This window comes from Paramacrobiotus metropolitanus, unplaced genomic scaffold, assembly GCF_019649055.1.
Source record: "Paramacrobiotus metropolitanus isolate TYO unplaced genomic scaffold, Prichtersi_v1.0 Parri_scaffold0000037, whole genome shotgun sequence".
NCBI lineage: Eukaryota > Metazoa > Tardigrada > Eutardigrada > Parachela > Macrobiotidae > Paramacrobiotus > Paramacrobiotus metropolitanus.
In genome coordinates, this window is record NW_026570257.1 from 1,116,989 (window position 1) to 1,138,880 (window position 21,892).

The 21,892-nt window shown below is 43.2% G+C and overlaps 5 protein-coding genes and 1 long non-coding RNA gene across 7 annotated transcripts; all 6 read right to left on the reverse strand.

Annotated features, from left to right (window-relative positions):
• Nucleotides 1-145: 145 nt before the first annotated feature.
• On the reverse strand, nucleotides 146-2,222 carry LOC129589902 (uncharacterized). Its single transcript, XM_055484806.1, has 6 exons — nucleotides 2,118-2,222; nucleotides 1,805-1,955; nucleotides 1,046-1,474; nucleotides 869-966; nucleotides 501-734; nucleotides 146-203 (listed from the first exon to the last, which is right to left on the reverse strand). Exons 1-6 carry the CDS (start codon nucleotides 2,151-2,153, stop codon nucleotides 174-176), a joined length of 978 nt encoding a protein of 325 aa, XP_055340781.1. The 5' UTR covers nucleotides 2,154-2,222; the 3' UTR covers nucleotides 146-173.
• A 630-nt stretch (nucleotides 2,223-2,852) lies between these two features.
• Nucleotides 2,853-5,022, reverse strand: LOC129589867 (uncharacterized). Its single transcript, XM_055484765.1, has 5 exons — nucleotides 4,671-5,022; nucleotides 4,352-4,577; nucleotides 3,916-4,019; nucleotides 3,359-3,598; nucleotides 2,853-3,182 (listed from the first exon to the last, which is right to left on the reverse strand). Exons 1-5 carry the CDS (start codon nucleotides 4,758-4,760, stop codon nucleotides 3,129-3,131), a joined length of 714 nt encoding a protein of 237 aa, XP_055340740.1. The 5' UTR covers nucleotides 4,761-5,022; the 3' UTR covers nucleotides 2,853-3,128.
• Nucleotides 5,023-5,839: 817 nt separating this feature from the next.
• On the reverse strand, nucleotides 5,840-7,755 carry LOC129589903 (uncharacterized). The gene is made up of 6 exons (XM_055484808.1): nucleotides 7,643-7,755; nucleotides 7,382-7,532; nucleotides 6,646-7,074; nucleotides 6,468-6,565; nucleotides 6,130-6,369; nucleotides 5,840-6,018 (listed from the first exon to the last, which is right to left on the reverse strand). Exons 1-6 carry the CDS (start codon nucleotides 7,685-7,687, stop codon nucleotides 5,989-5,991), a joined length of 993 nt encoding a protein of 330 aa, XP_055340783.1. The 5' UTR covers nucleotides 7,688-7,755; the 3' UTR covers nucleotides 5,840-5,988.
• Nucleotides 7,756-9,228: 1,473 nt separating this feature from the next.
• LOC129589904 (uncharacterized) lies at nucleotides 9,229-13,200 on the reverse strand. Its single transcript, XR_008690664.1, has 4 exons — nucleotides 12,994-13,200; nucleotides 12,724-12,824; nucleotides 12,258-12,503; nucleotides 9,229-9,513 (listed from the first exon to the last, which is right to left on the reverse strand). It is a non-coding gene; the product is annotated as an uncharacterized LOC129589904 (long non-coding RNA).
• Nucleotides 13,201-15,301: 2,101 nt separating this feature from the next.
• LOC129589879 (uncharacterized) lies at nucleotides 15,302-17,988 on the reverse strand. Of its 2 annotated transcripts, none has more exons than XM_055484780.1 (6): nucleotides 17,787-17,988; nucleotides 17,476-17,680; nucleotides 16,652-17,242; nucleotides 16,348-16,445; nucleotides 15,830-16,057; nucleotides 15,302-15,637 (listed from the first exon to the last, which is right to left on the reverse strand). In XM_055484780.1, the coding sequence occupies exons 1-6, from the start codon at nucleotides 17,820-17,822 to the stop codon at nucleotides 15,608-15,610; spliced, it is 1,188 nt and encodes a 395-aa protein (XP_055340755.1). In that variant the 5' UTR covers nucleotides 17,823-17,988; the 3' UTR covers nucleotides 15,302-15,607. The 2 variants fall into 2 exon arrangements, with proteins under 2 accessions (XP_055340755.1, XP_055340754.1); XM_055484779.1 differs by having other exon boundaries at nucleotides 17,476-17,683.
• Nucleotides 17,989-18,453: 465 nt separating this feature from the next.
• Nucleotides 18,454-21,153, reverse strand: LOC129589765 (mucin-19-like). The gene has a single exon (XM_055484618.1). The coding sequence runs from the start codon at nucleotides 21,151-21,153 to the stop codon at nucleotides 18,454-18,456; it is 2,700 nt and encodes an 899-aa protein (XP_055340593.1).
• Between the last annotated feature and the right edge of the window lie 739 nt (nucleotides 21,154-21,892).

The window sequence follows — 21,892 nt, forward strand, 5'->3', positions numbered from 1 at the left end:
CTGTGCAAGAATGATTGCCGAAGCCAGACGTCATAATTACCAGGTACAAGTACACGTGTACAACAATCAAAATAATTATGTGTATGCACCTAAAAATTAGAGGAGCAGACATATCCAAATTAAGAAATCTCCACGTTTGCAGAAGATGAATTTGAATTTTCTAATCCGTATGGTCAGCAGCGACAATCGGGATTGACGGTAATCTACAATAAAACAGATTTTCATCACGGTCCCACGTCATGCTAATTGGGACAAATTTTTCATTGGAGTGTTTTTATTGAGCGAAGCTCGCCTATGACTGCACGAAAACTGCTTTACATTGTCTGAATTGGCGTTATAATACACTGCAATGCATATAGTGCAACTGCACAACAGTTAAACATGGAAAAGAATATTTTTTCTAAAAATTCAACTAGCAACATTTAGTTCTGCATTAATAGCATGGGACCGAAACCGCCCAGTACGTAATATTATGCAAATAGTATTATTTTACTATTTACCTGAATTCCGGTCGAAGCGAGCAGATTCCCGTTGGAGTCCGCAAGGGACAAACTACAGTGCAGTACTGTCGGCTGGCTAACAGACCACAGATTGGTGCAGGAACGGGGATCCCGGACAAAGACCGTAGTGCCCATTACAGAAAGGCACTGAGAATCGGCCATCTCCGGGCAGTCGATACTCCCGCGAGTGCTGAGGTCGTTTAACTGCCATTTTGACGCTGGACGCTGACAAGCCTACGAAAACAATTGCAAGTAACACTACGGGTAGCCATACATTTGCACTCCCATGCAACAGACCATGAACAAAACCTTATATATTTTAATTTTGGTATTTATTATGACACAATGTCATCAGGTGCAGGGCTTACGTCAAATGCAATAAGATCACCGAAGAATTTGCGAAAGACACACTGGGAGACGTTGAGATTCTGGGGTGCAAAAATCTGCACTTTAACACCGGTGTCGGCTAACAAGCAATTATTCGGAGTTATTGACCGTGTGCGTATCGCATAATATCATATTATGCAGTCGTGTGTGTAAAATACCGGTGGCGGCGCACTGGTCATCCGAACAGCGAAACGGTGCCGAGGCATAGGTGCATTCGTTAATCAGTTCATCATCGCAGACACTGGCCAGATTTTGGTAGTCTTGGATCGGTGATGGTGGGATGGCCGGTGCCGGCGCCGGAGTGGATGGACACTGCGGTGGACAGTCCGGACACTTTGGGCACGTTAATTCCGGCTTCCGGTAACGCCCCCGATTGTATCCCTGGGCGTACGACGAGTCGCGGTATTGGTTGCTGGAATAAGCATTCCCTGAGTCGGCATATCCCCGCTCGGCTTTGTAGTAATTATCACTTCCGTAATTCACGGAAGAATTTTTGGAGTACGACGTTTGAGAATAATCGTATGGGTAGAAAAAGCGCCGGATGTTGGCAGCGGAATTATACGCCGACCGGTCTTGGTAACGTGTTTCTACACAACAAGTCAAGAGAAGATTAAGAAAGTCAGAATTTCCATAGGTACTTCATGTGGTATGCGTATACCGAGTTAGTTTCTTGTTTGTTTCGCGTATGTAACGTAATTAAGTACCATCAGTCAATTTTCTTTTAGTCAATATTATGATCATAAGTAAGTATGTATAAACATTATTCATTGTGACACCACTGCTTCACACACAGTGATTCGACATACGTATACTTACACGTTAATAGCTTTGAACGTTTTAGAACTTTTATTATTTGCTTAATTATGGAATTTCCGGAAAATTGTGTTACTTAAAAATGTGTGCCGTACACGGCGTACCGGGATAACCAATGGATAAGGGATTGTATCGGTACGATCCAGCCGCGTTGTTGTAGCTGTTCGTTTGCCTTTGAAAACGATGGAGCAAAGTTTCATCCCGAAAACTTTCTGTACGTTCTGTCCAGTATTCATTAATGCACAGAATTAAAATCTGTAGTGCAAGCAGGTAATTATTTGCCATGCAGACACACACTACTATCCTAGATTACTTTCAGAATTAGAACTCTGACGTATCTTAAACGATGCCGCCGTCTGAAGCCGGTGGTAAACGTACTGTATTTATATAATTTAATATATATAAAATTTATTTTACCTCGATGCACGTCAAAATAAAATTAGTGTAATTCATCTTGGAGCAACTGTAACTTGATCATCAATATTCAACAATAGTGTAATAACCTGAGTAGTTCACTATACCCAGGCTCATAATGATTGATAATAGTGCCTTCTCCAAGTATGGAATCCGCACGGAAGCCCTCAGCAGGAAATTTTCGAATTGCGCAATTGAAAGTTCACGTCCCAGCGCACAATAAGGAGCAAACAATACAAAGAAAAAACCAGGTTGTTCTGCATAATTTATCAGTTAGATGTGATCGACACTGGCAGTCCCGGCAAAACGGTGCTTGTGGTACTGCATATTGGATAAGTAGTCAGCTTTAGTCAAACGATCGTAAGCTTCATATCCATCCAGTTTTAAAATTGCTAATTGTTTTATTTTGAATTTTTTTACGATGACTAAAAATGTAGTGTTCTACGTATGTCATGAATAAGTACATTTGTTACATATAAATAATTCCATCATCTGCATCGCCATAAAGTATGCTATGAGGAGGAAACACTGATGCGGATTAATTTTTATCGATACAGATATTCTATACAATGTCTATAAGTCGGTTGTAATAATTTAAAATTCCCAGTCATAGGGCTATCATGATAAGACTTCTAAAATAAAAGTGTTATTTTTGTTGATTTGATCATTCACGGGGCAAAGTCATCTGGAACAAAATTACTAGTACGTACGATAATATATTACTAATGTGGACCAGTTAGCAAAGTGCTAGTATTTTAGCGGTACAATCTCAGGCAGAAAAACTTTTCTTTTCCAAAACAATTGCATTACCACACAATGAAAGCTTACAGTTACATTAAATTAAGAACAATCATGATTCGAGCTCCGCCCTGCAGATCTGTTCGCGCACGTATTGCATCCCTGGAATCCAAGTACTAGTACATAGCAATGCCGAAACGTAATTCAGACCATGTATCAAAATTAGGGTAACTGAAAGTTCAATCAAATATACTGGTCGGTGGGTTGCTGGTAATTCTACCAGCTGGAGACTTTCCCGCACTGGTCCTCAGGTACGTATCTGATGTTCATCTGGAAATAAAAGAACCCAGAATGGATAAAGGCTTAGTGCATGACAAGAACGAAAAACGTCAAACACGCACATTTTACAATGTAGATGTCGCCGCTCTTAATTAATTAAAATATAGCCTAAATGTATAGGTACGCTCAAAGGTCGAAGGTCATATTGCAACATCCCCCGTACCCACCTTGAAATCTGTCGCGGCATACAGTTCATTCACCGGCGTGTTATACAATGCCAGTGTGCACTGCAAAATGGTGTCTTCGTGATAATACGGGCTGCCACTGGCTCGTGCGTAGAAGATTTGATCGGCGATGGCTGAGAATCCATAGTCCGATCCGCACGTTAGGTACGAGGAAACCGTGGACTGGGCACCGCTAGGAAACTGTCCTACCAGCACCGCCAGATCTTTGTAGCGTGTGCAAGCCTACACAGAACAATTTGAACCGAATGCCAGCTGCGTGTCAGTCCGATCCGGAAAATAAAAAATATATAAAATTTATGGTGGATTACGGAGTTTCCACCACATAATTCGGGTATGTACAAGGAACAATGTAAGTAGTGAATTAATACTTATATATATGTTGTTTTGTTTGAATACCAGTTAATATTAAATACAAAAAATTACAGTAATTTGTTTTAATTCATATTTAATATAATTTATTTTAATAATAAGAATATATTATCATTCCTAGTTCATAAGTAACCACCGAGGTACTGATTGTGGGATACAAAATCTTCTACCCCAAATCGATGGATCATGAAGCCGTTGTTATTGTACCACTGCATTTGGCACGTTGTTATGCACAGTTTATCGGGAAGGTCGACAATAATCGCTTTTCCGTTCCCTGCGTTACACATGTGTTAATAAGCTTGTGCGTGAATAAGTATTTTATTGCCGGGAAACTACAGTAACTGTTTTTCTTCTAAACTAACTAAGCAAATCAATTAAACAGCATGATCGATATAATATACTGTATATTTGAATTTGAGCTATGACATAGTGTGTTTGCGCTTGCACTTTATTATTTTGATGGCGACCGAATATTACAGTATTAACAATATATAGTACCAAATTACGAATTAATCAATGCGGTCTCTTGGACATAAATCACGACATAATATTGCTCTATTATGGATAATCAATGTACTCCTTAGTCATACTCATTACTCAGCTCACCGTTCGTACTGTTGATGAACTCTTGGCATTGCTGGGCTGAACAGAGAAACGGCAGCGAACGAAGGTAGCATGGGTTATCCTGGCAGGTGTTGGGTGGCGGTGTTGATGCTGCCGTGGCGGCGCACGGTGGCGGACAGGCTGCGCACGTGGGACAGGTCTTTTTGGATGATGCAGAGTACGGATGACATTCCGTCTGGATGACGATCATGAGCAGATAAATCACTATCTAAGGAAATGTATTGTATGATGCATTGATGTTTAATTAAGTAATTTCGATCACCTTCTGGCACGGAAAGCACCTGAGCTAACGTCACCTTACCAAGACAAAAAGCGACCGGAAATGGGGTTCACGATGAAGATCATACTCCGCCATCATCGATGCAACAGTGCCATGCAAATTACTTAGCATAAGACATAAAAAAGAGAAAGAATCTTTAGCCGGTTTGATTGTACAGAATACGTGCTAACATGTGTCAGTAATAAGTCATGAAAAAGACATGAGTTCTTCCATCGAATATTCCCTCGTCCTAGTGTTTTCGAAATAAAATAAACCACTGGTTTCCGGTTACAACAACATCTAAAAAGCGGTCTCTTTGCGATAGTTTGCGCTAAACTTGCAAGAACCAGTTTCCAAAAAGCTTAGATGACTCTGTTAAAAAAAGGCATATCGCGCAGGTGCCGAGTGGCGACTAAGGCAAATTGTTATTTTTCAATTTTTTCGATTATCGATGCAGCAGACTGGATAAGCTGAATCGGGTCAATGGAAAAGTTTGTGTTTTGCTCCACAATCACAGATAACATCTCTGATTGTGGACTATGTGGAATATGGGTGAGGTACAATACGTATGCCGTTCGGCGTTCGCTGCTCTACTCGCTTTTTTTTAACGATCGATGAAGAAGCTACCTGTGCTTCCTTAATGCAGGAATTGTTTTATACGGCCTAGCGACGAAAATTTCCGCCGCCGTTATGACCAGATTGCTGGGGTCAACCGGCAAAAAAGGTACGTTTGGGATAATACGAACTTACTGGTGAAAACTTACTGGTGAAAACTTACTCGTAACTTACTGGTGAAAACTTGTCTCTAACGCCGTATTAACTTGGCTGACGAGCATGATAGGAAAAGCAACAGGATCTAGCTTTTTTTACCGTGACCAGAGATACTACTTTGTATAAAAATGGAACCAAATGCATCCCATCACAAAATAAATGCAGCGAATCTTTTTGATGCTGAAATATTCCTACAGGGTACGCTATAGCATTCGCAGCTGCATAGTTCTCGCGCGTAATACTGTAATTATTATTATAAGGTTGACGGAAATCACAGAATGCAAGAGTCAGAATGCTGTGAGCCATTTTGTCTTTTTCGACACAAAAGTATATAGATATTCACTCACTCACAAACAAAATATAATTATAACACCAAATCCGTTCAGCACAAAATTAATATGTCATGGTTTAACGATAAAATTAATACGATTGCCGTAGTCCAACATCAGGCGTAGTTCCACGCAACCTACAATGTAAGCCGCTCTCGGATTTCACAGTAAAAAGGTCATAACCATCCAAAGCAGGAACTCATATGTTCACAAAAAACATATTTTCCCTATAATCACCGCAGCGTAGCTGATCCGTATGGTTAGCAGCGACAATCGGGATTGACGGTAATCTGCGATTAAGAAATTTGAACATACCATGACTGCATCATAAAGTACGGGTGCATCAAATTTTATTACTTATTGGCACATTATATATACTTAAGTCCAGTATTACTACTTACCTCAAGAGCAGTGGAAGCCAGCGGGTTCCCGTTGTCATCATTGATATACAAACTACAGTGTAGCACTATAGTCTGTTTGACGGACCATACATTCGTACAGAATCGAGGATCAAACACAGTGGCTTGCCCATTGGAAATTGTCAGGCACTGAGGGTCAGTCAACTCCGGACAGTCAATAATCTGCTGCCAGTCCTTGCTGAGATCGTACCGCTGCCAGTGAGGTGCTGGACGTTGGCAAACCTGTACAAAAACAATATTCTAACATCAATCTTAAGGCGAATTCACAGGAAAATTAAATTAATAATGTTAATGACAGCATCGGCATGTGCAGCGCTTACGGTGAAGGCAAAGACCTCAGTATTGAATTTGTGGAACAGACACTGGGAGACATTGAGATTCTGGGGCGCGAATATCTGTATTTTAACACCGGCTTCCGCTGCAAATAATCATTTGAAATTACTGGACAGCCGTATGTAAAGTGCTAGGTAGCCATGTTTATATACAGATTAATTATACCGGTTGCGGTGCATTGGTCATCCGTACAACGAAACGGTGCTGATGAGTAGGAGCATTCATTAATCAGTTCATCATCGCATGCACTGGCCAGATTTTGGTAGTCTTGGATCGGCGATGGTGGAAGGGCCGGTGCCGGCGCCGGAGTGGATGGACACTGCGGTGGGCAGTCCGGACACTTTGGACAAGTTAATTCCGGCTTCCGGTAACGTCCGCGATTGTATCCCTGGGTGTACGACGAGTTGCGGTATTGGTAATTGGAATAAGTATTCCTTGAGTCGGCATATCCACGCTCAGCTTCGTAATAACTATCACTTCCGTAATTCATTGAAGCATTTCTGGAGTACGACGTTTGAGAATAATCGTACGTGTAGGAAGAGCGCCGGCTGCTGGCAGCGGAATTATACGCCGACCGGTCTTGGTAACGTGTATCTGCGCGGCAAAATACATAGAGGTTGAAATTAATAACAGTTCATTCGGTCTTTCATGATATGCTTGATAGTTTTCTTGTTTGTTAAAAGTTAAACGTACGCATTCCTACATTGTACCAGTTATTATATTGTATTAATGTACTAATCTTCTTATCAGCGTTAGAATTATGAGCATGTAAACGTTTTTTCGAAATGTATATATCTAATATCTAGGCTAGTTCTGATATTTTTAATACTTCAAACAGCGTAATCATGCTGCTTTGCTGGAAAAATGTACCACTAGGAAAACGGGTGAAGTACAAGTATACCGGGATATCCGATCGGTGCGGAACTGTATCTGTACGATCCAGCCCCGATGTTGTAGCTGTCCGCCTGCCGTCGATAACGATGGAGCAGTACTTCATCCTGAATACTTTCAGCACGCTCAGTCCAATACCCATTTACATATAAAAATAAAATCTGGAATATGCAAGCATGTACATATTATTCACCACCGGCATGTACGAATACTTTTGGATTTTTGATACAGTTGGCCAATGAACACTGACATCACAACATACTTATTTTACCTGTATACAAGTTAAAGTAAAACGAGTGAGATTTGTATAACCCATCTTGGTATAATTTACATAGCGTAATCAATAAAAGTCGAGATCGGCAAACGTCGGAGAATTGTGCGCATAATAATTAATAATGCTGCTGTCTCATAAGTGTGGGATCCGTGTAGACGGTTCTTTGCTGGAAAACTTCAAATTGCGCCGTCGGAAGATCGCTTTCCAACGCGCAGCGGTAAGCAACACAACACAAAAAAACCGGGTTGTTCTGTTCGTTATCGGGTACCAGTAGAAGTGATCGACACCATGTAACTGTCACCACACGTTAATGATATCACATACTATTTGTGGTACAGGCCAGTTGGATCTGGACGATCGGAAGCTTGACAATGCATCCCTCGAGTTTCAGGTTTATTGATTAGTATCAGGTTTATTAAAATACTAGAAGTATTTTTTATTTATTGAAGGCTATATTTGCTTGTGTTTTATACTTCGCATGTGACAAATAAATTGTACTAGCATCAGTAGCATGTGCGTTACCGTACAATGTGCATAAAAGGGCTACTAGGTACAGAGTGCAAAGATCATAATAATAAGGACTGAAGGGAAATGGCCCGGTACATTGTGTCAAAAATGAGATACATACAATAAAACTTTCGCTTTCGCGCACCCCAAATCACTACTTTGTAATACTTTATGTCATTCTAAAGCAAATGATTTGTATTCATTGTTCTGAAAACTGTTTGCGCGCGCAACATTCGGTTGCCGAGATATGGCGCACTAAAATGGGCTAAAAGTTTAAATGCACTGCTGTGTACCAAAAGTCTGGTTATTACCCGATCTTCTTGAAACTTTACTATATAAGACACATGGCCATAAAATCGAAAGTGAACCAATATCAGATCCATAGCAATTTTTTTCGATTTTAAAATGAATTTCAAACATTTTAAAATTCATTTTAAAATTATGGGAAAATGCTATGAACCTTGAACTGGTTCACGGTTCTCAGAACATTGTATACAAACCATTTGACATAAAGTATTACAGAAAGTGATTCTAAGTGCCCGAAAGCGAAAGTTTTGGAGCACGCATCCCATTTTTGACGCTACATCCGGGCGATTTTCCTTGTAATAATGAGGATTTATTTACTTTAACCATAGCGTAATGTTAATTAGTTAGCGCTGCAACATTATCAGCTGGCACAATAATTACCATGGTAATAAATCTCAACATGCGATGGACGAACGGTTATTTCACTTGTTTTCGGTTCAATATTATCCGTTTCTGTGCGTGAAGTGAAGTGGAAGCGCTTTTAAAAGAAAAAAATTTATTAGAATGCTAGCTCGCCGGGTTCCCAGAATATTCATACTTCAACAACATTGCTGGTTCTCGTTGATGTCTTCTGGTTTTCAAGCTTTAATGTGCGGTGCGCGAACTATAGATTTGTGTCTGAATATTAGCTGGGATGGCGCACATTTATAAATTTATACTTTGTATATACCCTGTAAACGTTATACACGCATACAATTAATAATTATGAGTTTCTCTTTCTTACTCGAAGTTGATTATGATTTATGAATACCGTATACAAACAGTCGACAACTATTTATTTTTATTAATTAATTACTTAGTATCAAACGGTTAACAATGTGGCTGTCAATGTTGGAAAATTTGAAGTTTAGATCAGCACATCTTTTTTTCTTGCATAAGTTAATGCAGCTCTTAACTGTTGTCACTACAACTGTTTAATTTATAAAACGAAGATATGCACTGCAGCACTATCATCCATATCCGGTCCCAGACTGATCTTGATGTTTATTAATAAAGCGTGCAACATCTTGTTATGGAGTCGGATCCGTGCAGGCTGTCGTGTATTTGATGAATATCTACAGTAAATAACGACATCAAGAACATTATTCTTATGAACCGACACAAAGGTGTACAAGTACACATCAAACTGCACTTGTTACCTTCTTCGAAATTAACATTAATTCAGAAACTGTTATGTACGTATGTGTACCAGTGATCTCTTCAACTTCCTAACTTCGGGCAGAATTACTTAATTTGTGAGCAGCGTAAAGCAGTGCCCTCTACATGAACCAAGAGGTGAAGAATTGTAATTAATAAATTCACTACAGCAAATTTTACCCACGCAATAATTACTTACGAGGGACATATTCCCGGACACGTCCGCATCAGATCGGCATACAATGGTAACATTAAAATCCATAGAAATTCAGCTATTTTCTCCGAAAATCAAAAAACCCCAGATAAAGAACTCCAGTTTAGGGATCTCTGAGACAACACAGATATAATGGCTGATTTCCACCGAAACGTCAACAGGCGCCATAAAGACCACAGTACGCTATACGGCGTCATTAGGGAATTTTAGATTTCAAATGGTTTAGGCTCCGTTCACTAGAAACTACCGCGTCAGATAAACAGTACGTTAGCAGTAAGGTTGTTAACGGTGCGGTTTTTTACCAGTGCACCGGTGCAATTTGAAAAAATTGCGGTGCGATTTCGAAACAAAATTGGTACAGGCGGTGCGGTTTTTGAGAAAAACCACACCGGCGCACACCGGTGTGGTTGGGTAACCGCGTTGACGTACACCGGTTAACCACCGGTTAACCGAAGATATCTAAATCTGTAGTGTTTTAAAAATTTAAAACATTTTATGCGATGACGCTGCTGGATGGGCACATGCCCACGGGGAGCACGGGCTGTGGCGCTTGTAAGTCAGTACCGTATCAGTCGGTATGACAAAGTAGGTAAGTACTCAATGCTGTTGCTCACTCACAGACTCACAATCACAAGTTTCAACTTGTAGCTGCTGCAACAACCGGGCTGCCATAAGATTAAAGAAAATGTGTAACATTGCTGCGTAATAATATTGGCGGCTTGATTTTCCACGCTCTACGTTGATTTGGTTTCGTCACAAATATTCTTAGGGAAACTGTTTTCGATATTTCACGTCTTCATTACAGTTTTGCTACGATTGGATACATCCTGCTGGTGATGCCTTTAGAAGGCTGAAAGCTAGCAGTGCTAAGAAGTTCTGGCGATTGATAAGTGATAAAATTGCTAATTGTTGCTTTTTCTTCTACTAACGTGTGCTACACCGGTGCACACCGGTGCGGTGCGATGTGAAAAATTGCGGTGCGATTTTTATTTTTCACCGCACCGTCCGGTGCGATTTTCGCTTTACACCGGTAAGGTAAGTGCGATTTCTTGTAAAAAACCGCACCGACGGCACACCGGTGTACACCGCACCGCACCGTTAACAACCCTAGTTAGCAGACTTAACAGCGTTTAAAATGCTTGTACGGATGGACACTTGCAGTGACGTACAGCTGAAAAATAAATCGAATCGAGAGTGCCGAGAGCGTGACCAACCTGCTCTCGGGGAGGCGGTTAGAGCATACAAAAAAGATCCACAGGCAGCATACGCTGGCTTGTCGCTCTAACAGATGGCTGAGCCGTTGCACAGATCCACGTAAGGCAGACAGTTTTTACGCGTCAGGCAACGACGTTGGGTTACGGCGCCTTACGTCGCGAACGGACGTAAATCAACCCGTAACGCCAACTTCTACCCGAACGTCGAACTGGACGTAACTTGTTTTGTGAAATCTAAAATTCGCTATTGTAAGGATACGTGATTTAATGCAACCGTCGTGCGTGCGATGTGAAAAATTGCGGTGCGATTTTTATTTTTCACCGCACCGTCCGGTGCGATTTTCGCTTTACACCGGTAAGGTAAGTGCGATTTCTTGTAAAAAACCGCACCGACGGCACACCGGTGTACACCGCACCGCACCGTTAACAACCCTAGTTAGCAGACTTAACAGCGTTTAAAATGCTTGTACGGATGGACACTTGCAGTGACGTACAGCTGAAAAATAAATCGAATCGAGAGTGCCGAGAGCGTGACCAACCTGCTCTCGGGGAGGCGGTTAGAGCATACAAAAAAGATCCACAGGCAGCATACGCTGGCTTGTCGCTCTAACAGATGGCTGAGCCGTTGCACAGATCCACGTAAGGCAGACAGTTTTTACGCGTCAGGCAACGACGTTGGGTTACGGCGCCTTACGTCGCGAACGGACGTAAATCAACCCGTAACGCCAACTTCTACCCGAACGTCGAACTGGACGTAACTTGTTTTGTGAAATCTAAAATTCGCTATTGTAAGGATACGTGATTTAATGCAACCGTCGTGCAGCGAAAAGTGCGAAGAAGTGTAATCTCGATAGCTATAGCAGCTTTTTATCTCACTATACGTGCAACAGCATCACCTGGCTGCATAGAGATCAATGCAACCGCGGATGCTGGTGCGCGCGATAGGGCAAAATGGGTGAGATAGCTGTCAATAAACCAATGCAGAATCTACAGATTTCAGCCAGACTATTCGTAACACATGGTGTATTGTCGCTAGGCTGGACATTGGGCTGACGTTTCGATGAAAGTCAGCCATCATAACTGTGCTGGTTTCTCAGAGATCCCTTAACTCGAATTCTTTATCTGGGGGTGTTGAAGATAGCTAAATTTCTGAGGATTCTAATGTGACCAAGTGTATGCTGAGCTGACGCGGACGTGTTCGCGAATGTCCTCGTTAGCGGAATTATATTCTCACATCAAAGGTTGCTTCGGCTATTTCCGGCTGGCTAGGTCTGCCCAGGGACAGCTTACAGCTCAGCGTTGTATCCTGCGAAAAGGTCGCGGTGTTGCAGTTAGTGTCCGATCTGGTTACGATCCGATCTATATCTGCTTTGAAGCAGCCGGTACCGGAAGTCGGACTTGTACAGCTTAACGAAGAAGCGACATTTGGGCCAGTTCCGGCTAAATTTTGGGTCGAAAGGTCATCAGTGAGGGTACAAGCCTAGAGGGGGCAGCGGATTTTGCATTATTACTGTGTAGATTTACCAATCACCATGAAATATCGCAGAAGTATAATCACCGCGGCCCTGCCAGTTTACAATACGTTACAGTATTTTAACAAATCTGTGTTAACATGAAAATTACAAAAGACGCAATTTTCGCATGGACTTTCTGAAGAGGGTAAGTGCGATAGTCTCTTCTATGCTTTTTCTAAGTCTTACGCCGAACTGGAACAAGATAAATCCAGCGTCTCCACTTGTCTGCAGCTGGCAGGACGTAATGCAAACTCGGTCCGGGACGCCGAAAATAATCGCCTTTGTGCCTGAATCGAAAACTATGGTCACATATACGTGTATATATATATTATATAGTGTTTATTTATCTTAGAAGGCCTTGCTTGTACCGGCCGGAATCCGGAGATTTTTCAAAATAAAACATTTTTCGATTTCACTCTGTACATTACATACATAATATTAATACTCATAACGCACCCAGTGCATTATCCGGTAAGGTGGCGCACTGTTCCGCCGTGCAGGTATAAGGCAGCGATTGAAAGTAGCATGGATTATCCGTGCAGTTGGATGAGGGCGCTGTCGGACACGCGGGTGTCGGCGAAACGGATGGCGGTGTGACGGCACACGGCGGCGCACAGGTCGGGCATGCCGGACATGTTTTCGCCGGTTTCGAATAGGAAGGCCACGGGCGATCATAATCACTCCGCTGCGGATAATAATAATCCGCCGTCGCCGCGCATAAGAAGAATACAGTGTGGTAAAGCCAAGTTGATACTGCTCCACAATAAATTCGTTTTAAAATTGCATTTTGAACTTCTCCTCACCATTCGTCTTCTACAGGATTCACAATTTATTTCTACAGGGAATCCTGCTTTTTTCTTTAAAAAAAGGTGTAAAACTGTTTTTTGTACAGATTTTAAAACAAAATTAGTGGTGAATTTTCTACGTACCACCTGATTTCCCGCTCAAAAATTTACTGGAGAATCATCAGAGCCATGGATAACTTCAAATTAGAATTTTCTTACTCCTACCAGACAGAACTACAGATCAAAAAATCTGTGGCTTGAAATCAGTGAGGGTTGTCCGATTTTTCGTGAGTAAAAAAACAGGGATTTTAAAAACCGGACATGGAAAAATGTTCATCCACTGTAAAATCTGTGGCGTCGTTCAACTGCATTTTACCGCGTTGTGAGCAGCACAAAACTTCTTTGTCAAAGCCTCCTCTGTCATTTAAGGTCATTTTTGAGAGAAAAGACGTTTGCGATGCTGTGGGGGCGGAGCCATAATAATCTTCGATGTTTCATAGCCCCGCCCCTTTTTTTGGTAAGCCATGGGGGTCACATTCGTAGCTCAAACCCGACAAAGTAATAGTTCTTCTGAAAGTTCAATCTTTTCTGAGTGTCTCACGATGAACAACTGAAAATTAGAAGAAGATACCAAATTTTTGTCAAATTTTAAAGTGGCTCGCCCCGTGACAAATTACGCAACTGGTCAGTGGTTTATTCGCCACCGACCAGATCTCAAAAAAAGGTAAAAACTGAAATGCGTTATAGCAAATTTTATTTTGTCTTTTGAATCATATAGCTATCGTTTCAGGTAAATTTGCAAGAGTAAGAATTCAAACAGAAAATGTGAAAAATGATAAAACCGACAGTATCAACTTGGCTTTACCACACTGTATTATCAGCTAAAACATTAGCCTGTTAAGTTTCCATGAAATACTGCACGGTAGTGTAACGGTATAGCGTAGCGCAAAACGAAGCAACATTTAAAAAAACTGCGTGCCGTAAAAAAACGAAAGCATTTGTGTAACTAGAAACATTGTTATGCTAGCCGTCTACGAAACGCCAGCTTTCTCAAATAATTATGCGTTTTTAATACTATTTAACGACTTCGTGTGGAGTTTACGAAAATCATACAACATATTGTATCATTTACCGCTGCAAGCCTTGCATTGGAAGAGACGAAGCACCAAGCACGATGGTCCAGCATGGTTGATTATGCCTAAGGTACTACGGACCTGCAATAACAAGAATAAAATGCCGGTAATTCAAAAGCAGAAAGCGTAGAAGGTTTTTCCCAGTCGCGTGCCGATGACTTGCTGAATCACTATCATGATTGTTTCGTGTCTGAAGCGATGCTCCAGAAACCTTTCCCAAAAAAGTTGTGCGCTTGCAGATGAGCAGATGCCCCAGTTTGGCTAGCGCTACGTTCCAGATAGTGCCAGACGAAATAGTCCTGGTTACGAAACCATATCGGTTGTAACGTGGGAAAAACCCGCTACTAGGGTGGAAAATCTTGCATTTTGCCTGTTCATGGTATATTCTTGCTAAGATTTTGTATTTTAAATTTTTTCTTACCTGTTTTTCGAAGTCAGTGTTCGACATCACGTTCAACATGATGGACCACGGTGGTTACCATCTTTTTACGCAAAATTAGAAGCCTTTTTGTATGTTGTTTAGACATATGAGTACAGTATATCTATACTGTGGATTATGTATACTGTATAAGTATTGTTATATTCTCACTAAACAGATAGGTTATGTATACAGTATACTGCCATAAATAATAATCACTAAACGGGTGTCTAACAATTTTATGATACTGTATATATTGTGCATAATTAATGTACTGTATATTTGTGTGTATCTATAGAAGTATCTAGGGAATCAGATCAGCATACATAAATAATGACAGATATATACCCATCCTTTATACCACCAAAAATAAAAGCTGTACCGAATTCCCATTGATAACTCCGAGTATGTAATATAAGTTTGCAAACACAAGTACAGTGGAAACGATGCAAAGGTGAAACCGAGCATTTATCTGCAATCTTAAATTTATAAGTAGATACAGTATATGTGATTCCGTGGGCGTGTTAAAATGACGTAGACTCGACATTATTCAATTTTTTCCACACACCAATTTTAGTAAAACCTGTTGATAATGCTGGGTAGACTTTGTTATATACGCGCTACCATAATTAAAACCTTCTTCAAAATTGTTACATCAGACAGCGATATTGCAAGAAAACGTTTTTGCCGTCCGTCCGTTTTTGTTGTCCGTCTTTCAGAAGCCATGAAACTGCTCAGCATCGGCAATCTGGAAGCACCGTTATCTGCAGCAATATGATAGCGTTATACAGATACATACGATGTTGTATATAATATTTGCATTACGAATACAGTATTTGCATTACGAATTTTTATTCGGTATACACATTTACAACAATATAACCGTAGTATGATGATATTGATTAAACTTAAGCGGGAACTATTATTGATTAAACAAATAGTAAAAGGGCGCGTACGTTGATAACAGCGGCATCCAAGACATTGGAGCCATCCGAAAGCGACAGTGTACACTGCAGTGTAAAAGGTGCCGTGGCGGATGATAGGTTGACTCCGCATTTTTTCACTTCGGAAATGGACACAGAGGTCGGTCTGGGTTTGAAGCAATCGGTGTCCACTCCACCACATGCAAAGCCTTTGCTGACATCGTTCAGATTAAAGGGCTTGGCTTGCGGGATTTGACAGACCTTTAAATAGCGGGTCATGGGATCTGTTTATGTTGCGACTTATCCCAGAACTATACAAAGCCGTCCTGCGCTCTCGTTCGAAATAAGTTATCCATTTATACTCGTAACTAAGGCTAATGTAAATTAATTATCTATGCTTATGTAAGAGAGTATGTACGGCACTTATAAGACAAAAATAAGCATAGTTTAGTTTGAAATCTTTTATCAACTTAATGTAAGCAGGAGTGTGCGCTTTGGAGTTAATAATATGCATGTGCGCAAATTACGCGTACAACATTGGCAAAACGTACGTTATATGTAAAGAGTAAAGTATCATATTTCCGGAAAACACATTGTGATACCGTCACACTGCTGGGAGCGAATATTTTGACGCCAGAATTCTGTTGCGCTGTAACAAAACGTGATCTTGAACACGAGTAATGCATCCACGGGCGTGTATACGCGATCCAAAACAATGAAATTACTACTTATTACTCTATCATGGCTACAATTTTAAACGTTATACCTAGCTTGTTGTTGCTGTTTTTAATTAGTTTAAGGGCTTTTTAGTACACCGGCTTATTAATTAGTATACCGGCTTATTAATTAATATACCGGCTTTCGTCTGGGCGCACTGATCCTGTGTACAGCGGAATGGCGTTGACTGTTTCTTCAGGTAGCAGTCATTCGTTGGCGATTGTAAATCGCAATCGGACGGCAGCACCAGTAGCCCGTTGGAGTCAACGCCGGATATGGGCGCCGGCGAGCTGGACTGGTCATCATCATCCGGTGCCGGTGTAGCCGCACTACTACTGGCCATGGTGCTCGTGGAGGGACATGTCGCCGGACACTGCGGACATTGTGGACACGTATCCGGGTAGGTGTAGTCGTCATACCGGTATCGGGGCGAGGACTGTCTTCCGTATTCACGTGGCTTGTATGGGGATCGGTCGGATGAATCATAGTAGTCATTTTTCTTATAAGAAGAGCGTTGCGGGTAATCCTTGGTGAGATTTCTATATGAGTACTGGTCGTCGTAATTCCCGTTGTGCGTATTGTTGCCGTAGAGCGATGGGTAGTCAGCATAACGTCCGGAATTGTATTTGGAGCGATCCCTGGTGTTACCGTAGTCGTACTGCCGGTTGTTTATCCGGTTCAGGTAGCCACCGGTACGCGCTTTGTAGTTCATCCGATTTTGATATGATCCTGTAAACACGGAAGCATATATCGTGCCGGTTTAAAGCCAAAGACGATGATTACAGACATGATACATAGATAGTATGACCGTAGAGTATATCTAAAGGTGAAGATATACAGAAAATTTCATCTGTACAGTATATGAAATAAACCACCTATTAGTATCAACCATCAAGATAATTCAATATATAATAATTATAATATAATTAGATATATTATACAGATAATAATAATATTGCAACCTCGTAAATTTCCGTAAGCGCACGCATTTCCGCCCGGTGCATACACAGCGCGAACATTCTTCTCAAAATAGTTGTCATCATATTCTGATGATGAATAGCGGATGGGAGCCTGTCGCCGGTAACGCTGCACCCCATTACTGTGCTCTTCATGTGACGAACATCCGACTGAATTTATGCATGCAAGTAACACAACTGGTACAATGATCTGCTGAGAAAAACACAAAACGGTGGCAGTCACGTAAAATCACGTCTTTAAAGTGCATGCATCTGTATACGTATATGAAAAACCATAAAACTTTAAATCGTCTTACCGGTAGGCAGAAGAACCCACGAAGAATTTTATCCATAATCCAACAAACGGAAACGTACAGATTTTCAGTAATTCAAGAAAGCTTATGTGTTCAACACAATATCATTTTTCGCTCCTTCAGGACGATCTAGTGGCTGATTTTTTATGGAGAAAACAACGGGACTGCATCCTTCCCGGACGCATAAAATAACTACTTCTCGTACTTCGGAACTTTTAGTTCGAACGTGATAAAATATTATGCAGTATATTCTGGTGCAGATGAGAGGACATTAATTTGTAGGTCACGGTTGCGGGTTTTTTGTGCCGCCCTTACCAGCTACAATACGTTTCTCAGTTCCGATGGCACCGATACGAAAATACATACGCTGCAATATTATGTAGTACAAGTAGTACTCGTACCTACTGCAGATCACCGAAGTATAGGTTTTTACGAAGAGCAACGAAACCTTTTTCGCCTATAGTGAAACACGAAACCCGCTTAAAAACTTCACAACCACAGAGGACATGTGAGAGCTCCAAAATCAATTTTTTTCAATATTAAAGATAAGATTACAGCACTGTCGCAAATAGCTTCTAGTATTTTTTTAATTTTCTACCGGTAAGAAGTTTCTCAACATAATTCTCATAAACAACTATAAGATCAATGGTTCTGTTTTTTGAAGAAGACGTCACAGACGGCTGAACAGATATCTGCTCTTAAAAAGATTTATTTCCACGTTTAGCCGCCGCGTCCCCCCATAAACTGTTGCAACTTGCATCAGCATCAGATACTGCAGCAGCTGATTCAGCACCTGGTTGTTCTGGCTTGGTGGGCGGGTGGTGGTCGTCGTGGTGCGGCGGGTGCGGGACGGTCGGTGCGACGCGGTGGAGGGGGCCGACGAGGCCGGTGCAGAGGAGGCGACCGACGAGGCACGTGTAGTGGACGCAGCCTGGGACCCGGTTGTTGAAGCCGGTGCCGGTGAAGTGGGGGCGTCGGTCTTCCCGATGGTGCCGGAAGTGGATTGCACCGTGGATGCGGTAGTAGGGGAACCACCTGTGGTAGCGGAAGTCGGTGCGTCGGTTTGCTCGTTTGGCGAATCGGTTGGATCCGTACCGAAAGTTTCCGCGGGTTGATTGGTTTGCGATGTGGCGTCGGTGTCACTTCCGGTCGGCTCGGGACCTTCGCTGTTTCCACTGGAAGTTGAGTCCGAAGCTTCATTTATTTCCGGTGTAGTTGAAAACGCCGACGATCCGGTGCTTGGTTCATCGGGAGTCTCCTGACCGGCAGTCGAGGAACCACTTCCGGTTGTGGTGGAAGTGCCGTCTGGCCCATCAGTATCACCGGTGCTGGACGTCGACGCTGGATTTGGAGAAGTTATACTGTCTTCCGACTCGGTGTTCCCGCTGGCACTGGTTCCATCATTTTCGTTCGAACTCGTTGTCGTCACCGAAGTCAGCGAGTCGGTTTGCTCACCGGAAGGCTCGCTGGACTGACCGGCACCGGTAGTTGTTGCAGTGGCGTCCGGTGTTTCCGAGCCGCTGTGTGACACGCTGAACCCGGTCGTTTCGCCGGTTTCGTTCTGGTCGGATGATGGCGTTGACGATGATGCGGACGAGTCTCCAGAGCCTGTTGCCGGGTCACCGTTAGCTTCGGAGATCCCGGATGAGGTTCCCGTAGCGGTACTGGTCGACTCGCCATTCGTGCTCGGCGTGAATGGAACTTGCGACGTGGAACCGACGTCGGAGGATTCCGTGGTGGAGACGTCCTGCGTCTCGGAACCGGTAACGGATGTCGTGCTGGGTCCGGTTGGGTCGCCGGTTTCATTTTGATCGGTCTGTGGATTGGACGACTGTTGTGTTGAAAGGTCATTCGTATCCCCGGAAGTAGTTGAGCCGGGTGTCGTGGATTCATCGGAATCCACATCAACCGTCGATGTCTGTGTTGAAGAACCGGATTCTTGACCATCGGGTTGGTCACTTCCAGAGGTAGTCGGCGAGTCGTCGTTGCCCGCGGTAGTAGTAAAACCGGAAGTCATTGATTTACTAGAAGAATCGGAGTCATCGGTAGTTGTCGTTTGAAACGATGCACTCGAGTCGGAACCGTCAGGTTTAACGGTTCCGGATGTGGTCGACGGACCGTCGTCACCACCCGTTGTGCTGGAACCGGAAGTGGTGGACCCCCCGGACGCATTGGAATCTCCGGTAACTGGTGATTGGGAAGATGAATTCGAGTCGGAACCGTCAGGTTTATCGGTTGCGGATGTGGACAATGAGCCGTTGTTATCCCTGGTTGTGCTGGAACCGGAAATGGAGGACGGACCGTCGTTATCCGCCGTTGTGCTGAAACCGGAAGTGGATGAATCTGAATCATCGGCTGTCGATGGTTGTGGTGATATGCTGGTCGCATCGCCATCAGACTGCCCGGTTACAGGGACAGATATCGGGGATGAGTCTTCGCCACTGGCAGTTGTGCTGAACCCGGATGTGGACGATTCGGAATCGCCCGTCGATGGCTGCGATGATCCGATTGAGTCGCCACCGTCCGGTTTATCGGTTGCGCTGTTGGTGGCGCTGTTATCTGTTTGATCGGAGCCGGAAGTGGTCGGTGTCGACCCGGCGCTGGTTATATCGTTATCGTTACTGTCCGATGGTGTCATTGGCGAAACAAGAGTTGTGCCATCTTGGTTATCAGACTGGCCAGTAAATGATGAGCCGGCAGTTGTGATAACGGTGCTGCCAGTAACGGTTCCAGCAGTGGTTACGTCGTTATCGTTGCCATTGGATGTAATGCTTCCGGTACTGGTTATATCGTTATCACCAGTTGTTGTAACAGTTCCGCCACTGGTTATATCGTTATCGTTAGGACCGGATGTGATAACGGGGGCGCCAGTAACGGCTCCAGTGCTGGTTACGTCGTTATCGTTACCGTCGGAAGTAGTAACGGTGGCGGTGACGGCTCCGCTACTAGTTACATCATTATCGCCTCCATCAGACGTAGTTATGGTGAAACCAGTAGCGGCTCCGGCGCTTGTTGCACCATCATCGTTACCACCAGTCGTTGACATTATGGGAACAGTCGTTGCTTCGTCTTGGTTATCCGACTGGCCAGTGACCGGAACCCCTGATCCTGTGGTAAGTGTGCCACCGGTAACCGTTGATGCCGGTGGTACAGTGCCACCGGACTGGCTGGGTTGGTTGGTCGGGTCAAAATCCAGAATGTCCGAACCCTCTGTCGTTAAACTACTCCGTAGGTTGGACGCCGTAGCGCCGGTTCCAAGGGTGCCACTTGAAGAGGTCACGCCCCCGCTGCTCGTCGTTGTTGCCGCACCATCGTTGTCATTTGTCGACGAACCGGAAATGCCGTCGTCGGACGTTCCGGTTGACGGCATCGTTGTGATGAGTACACCGAGTGTGCTTTCGTTATCATCTGTGTTACCGGTTGGAACCACCGTTGAAGCGCCCTCGGATACACTTTCGGTGGTGGAACCTGTTCCGGGAGTTGCGCCACTGGCGACGGTCGACACTGAACTGGTCACTGAGCTTGAGACGCCGGTATTCGACGTACTTCCGGATAATGGGAGAGCACCAGTAGTTTCACAGAGTCAACCCGAAAAAAAAACTAACCAAAGTACGTGAATTTTGAGCGTCACGGATGCTGGGAACTATTGCTTTCTGACTTTCCAGCAAATTTACAACATTAAGGTCCGAGAAAAAATTAGTCGCCGGAAAAGTGCAAAAATGAAAACTGACTTATCAATCTGATTTAATCAATGCTTGCAGCGCCCCCGCTTTCCCAATGGGCCAGCACCACCTCGCAGTAGGAGGGGCTTCTGTGCGCAGCTGTGACCATTGGGTGTCAGCCCAAGTCCATTGAATTCACTCTGGCACATCGAGACCGCCGTGACGCCGCCTTTTAATCAGTCGATCCTTTTGTGGGTTCTTGAAAGTTGAAAGTATCAGCCAGTTTAGCGCCTTCCATCACTTCAGTTAGGTTTATTCGCTGAGACTGGGTTGGTCATGATTTGTTGATTCTAGTAGAATTAGAACCCTAAAATTTTGGTTTTTGATAAAGTGTGTCGGCGAAATCCGTCCAGTCTCCTGGAATCTCAAAAGAGTTTGCGTTGTCGT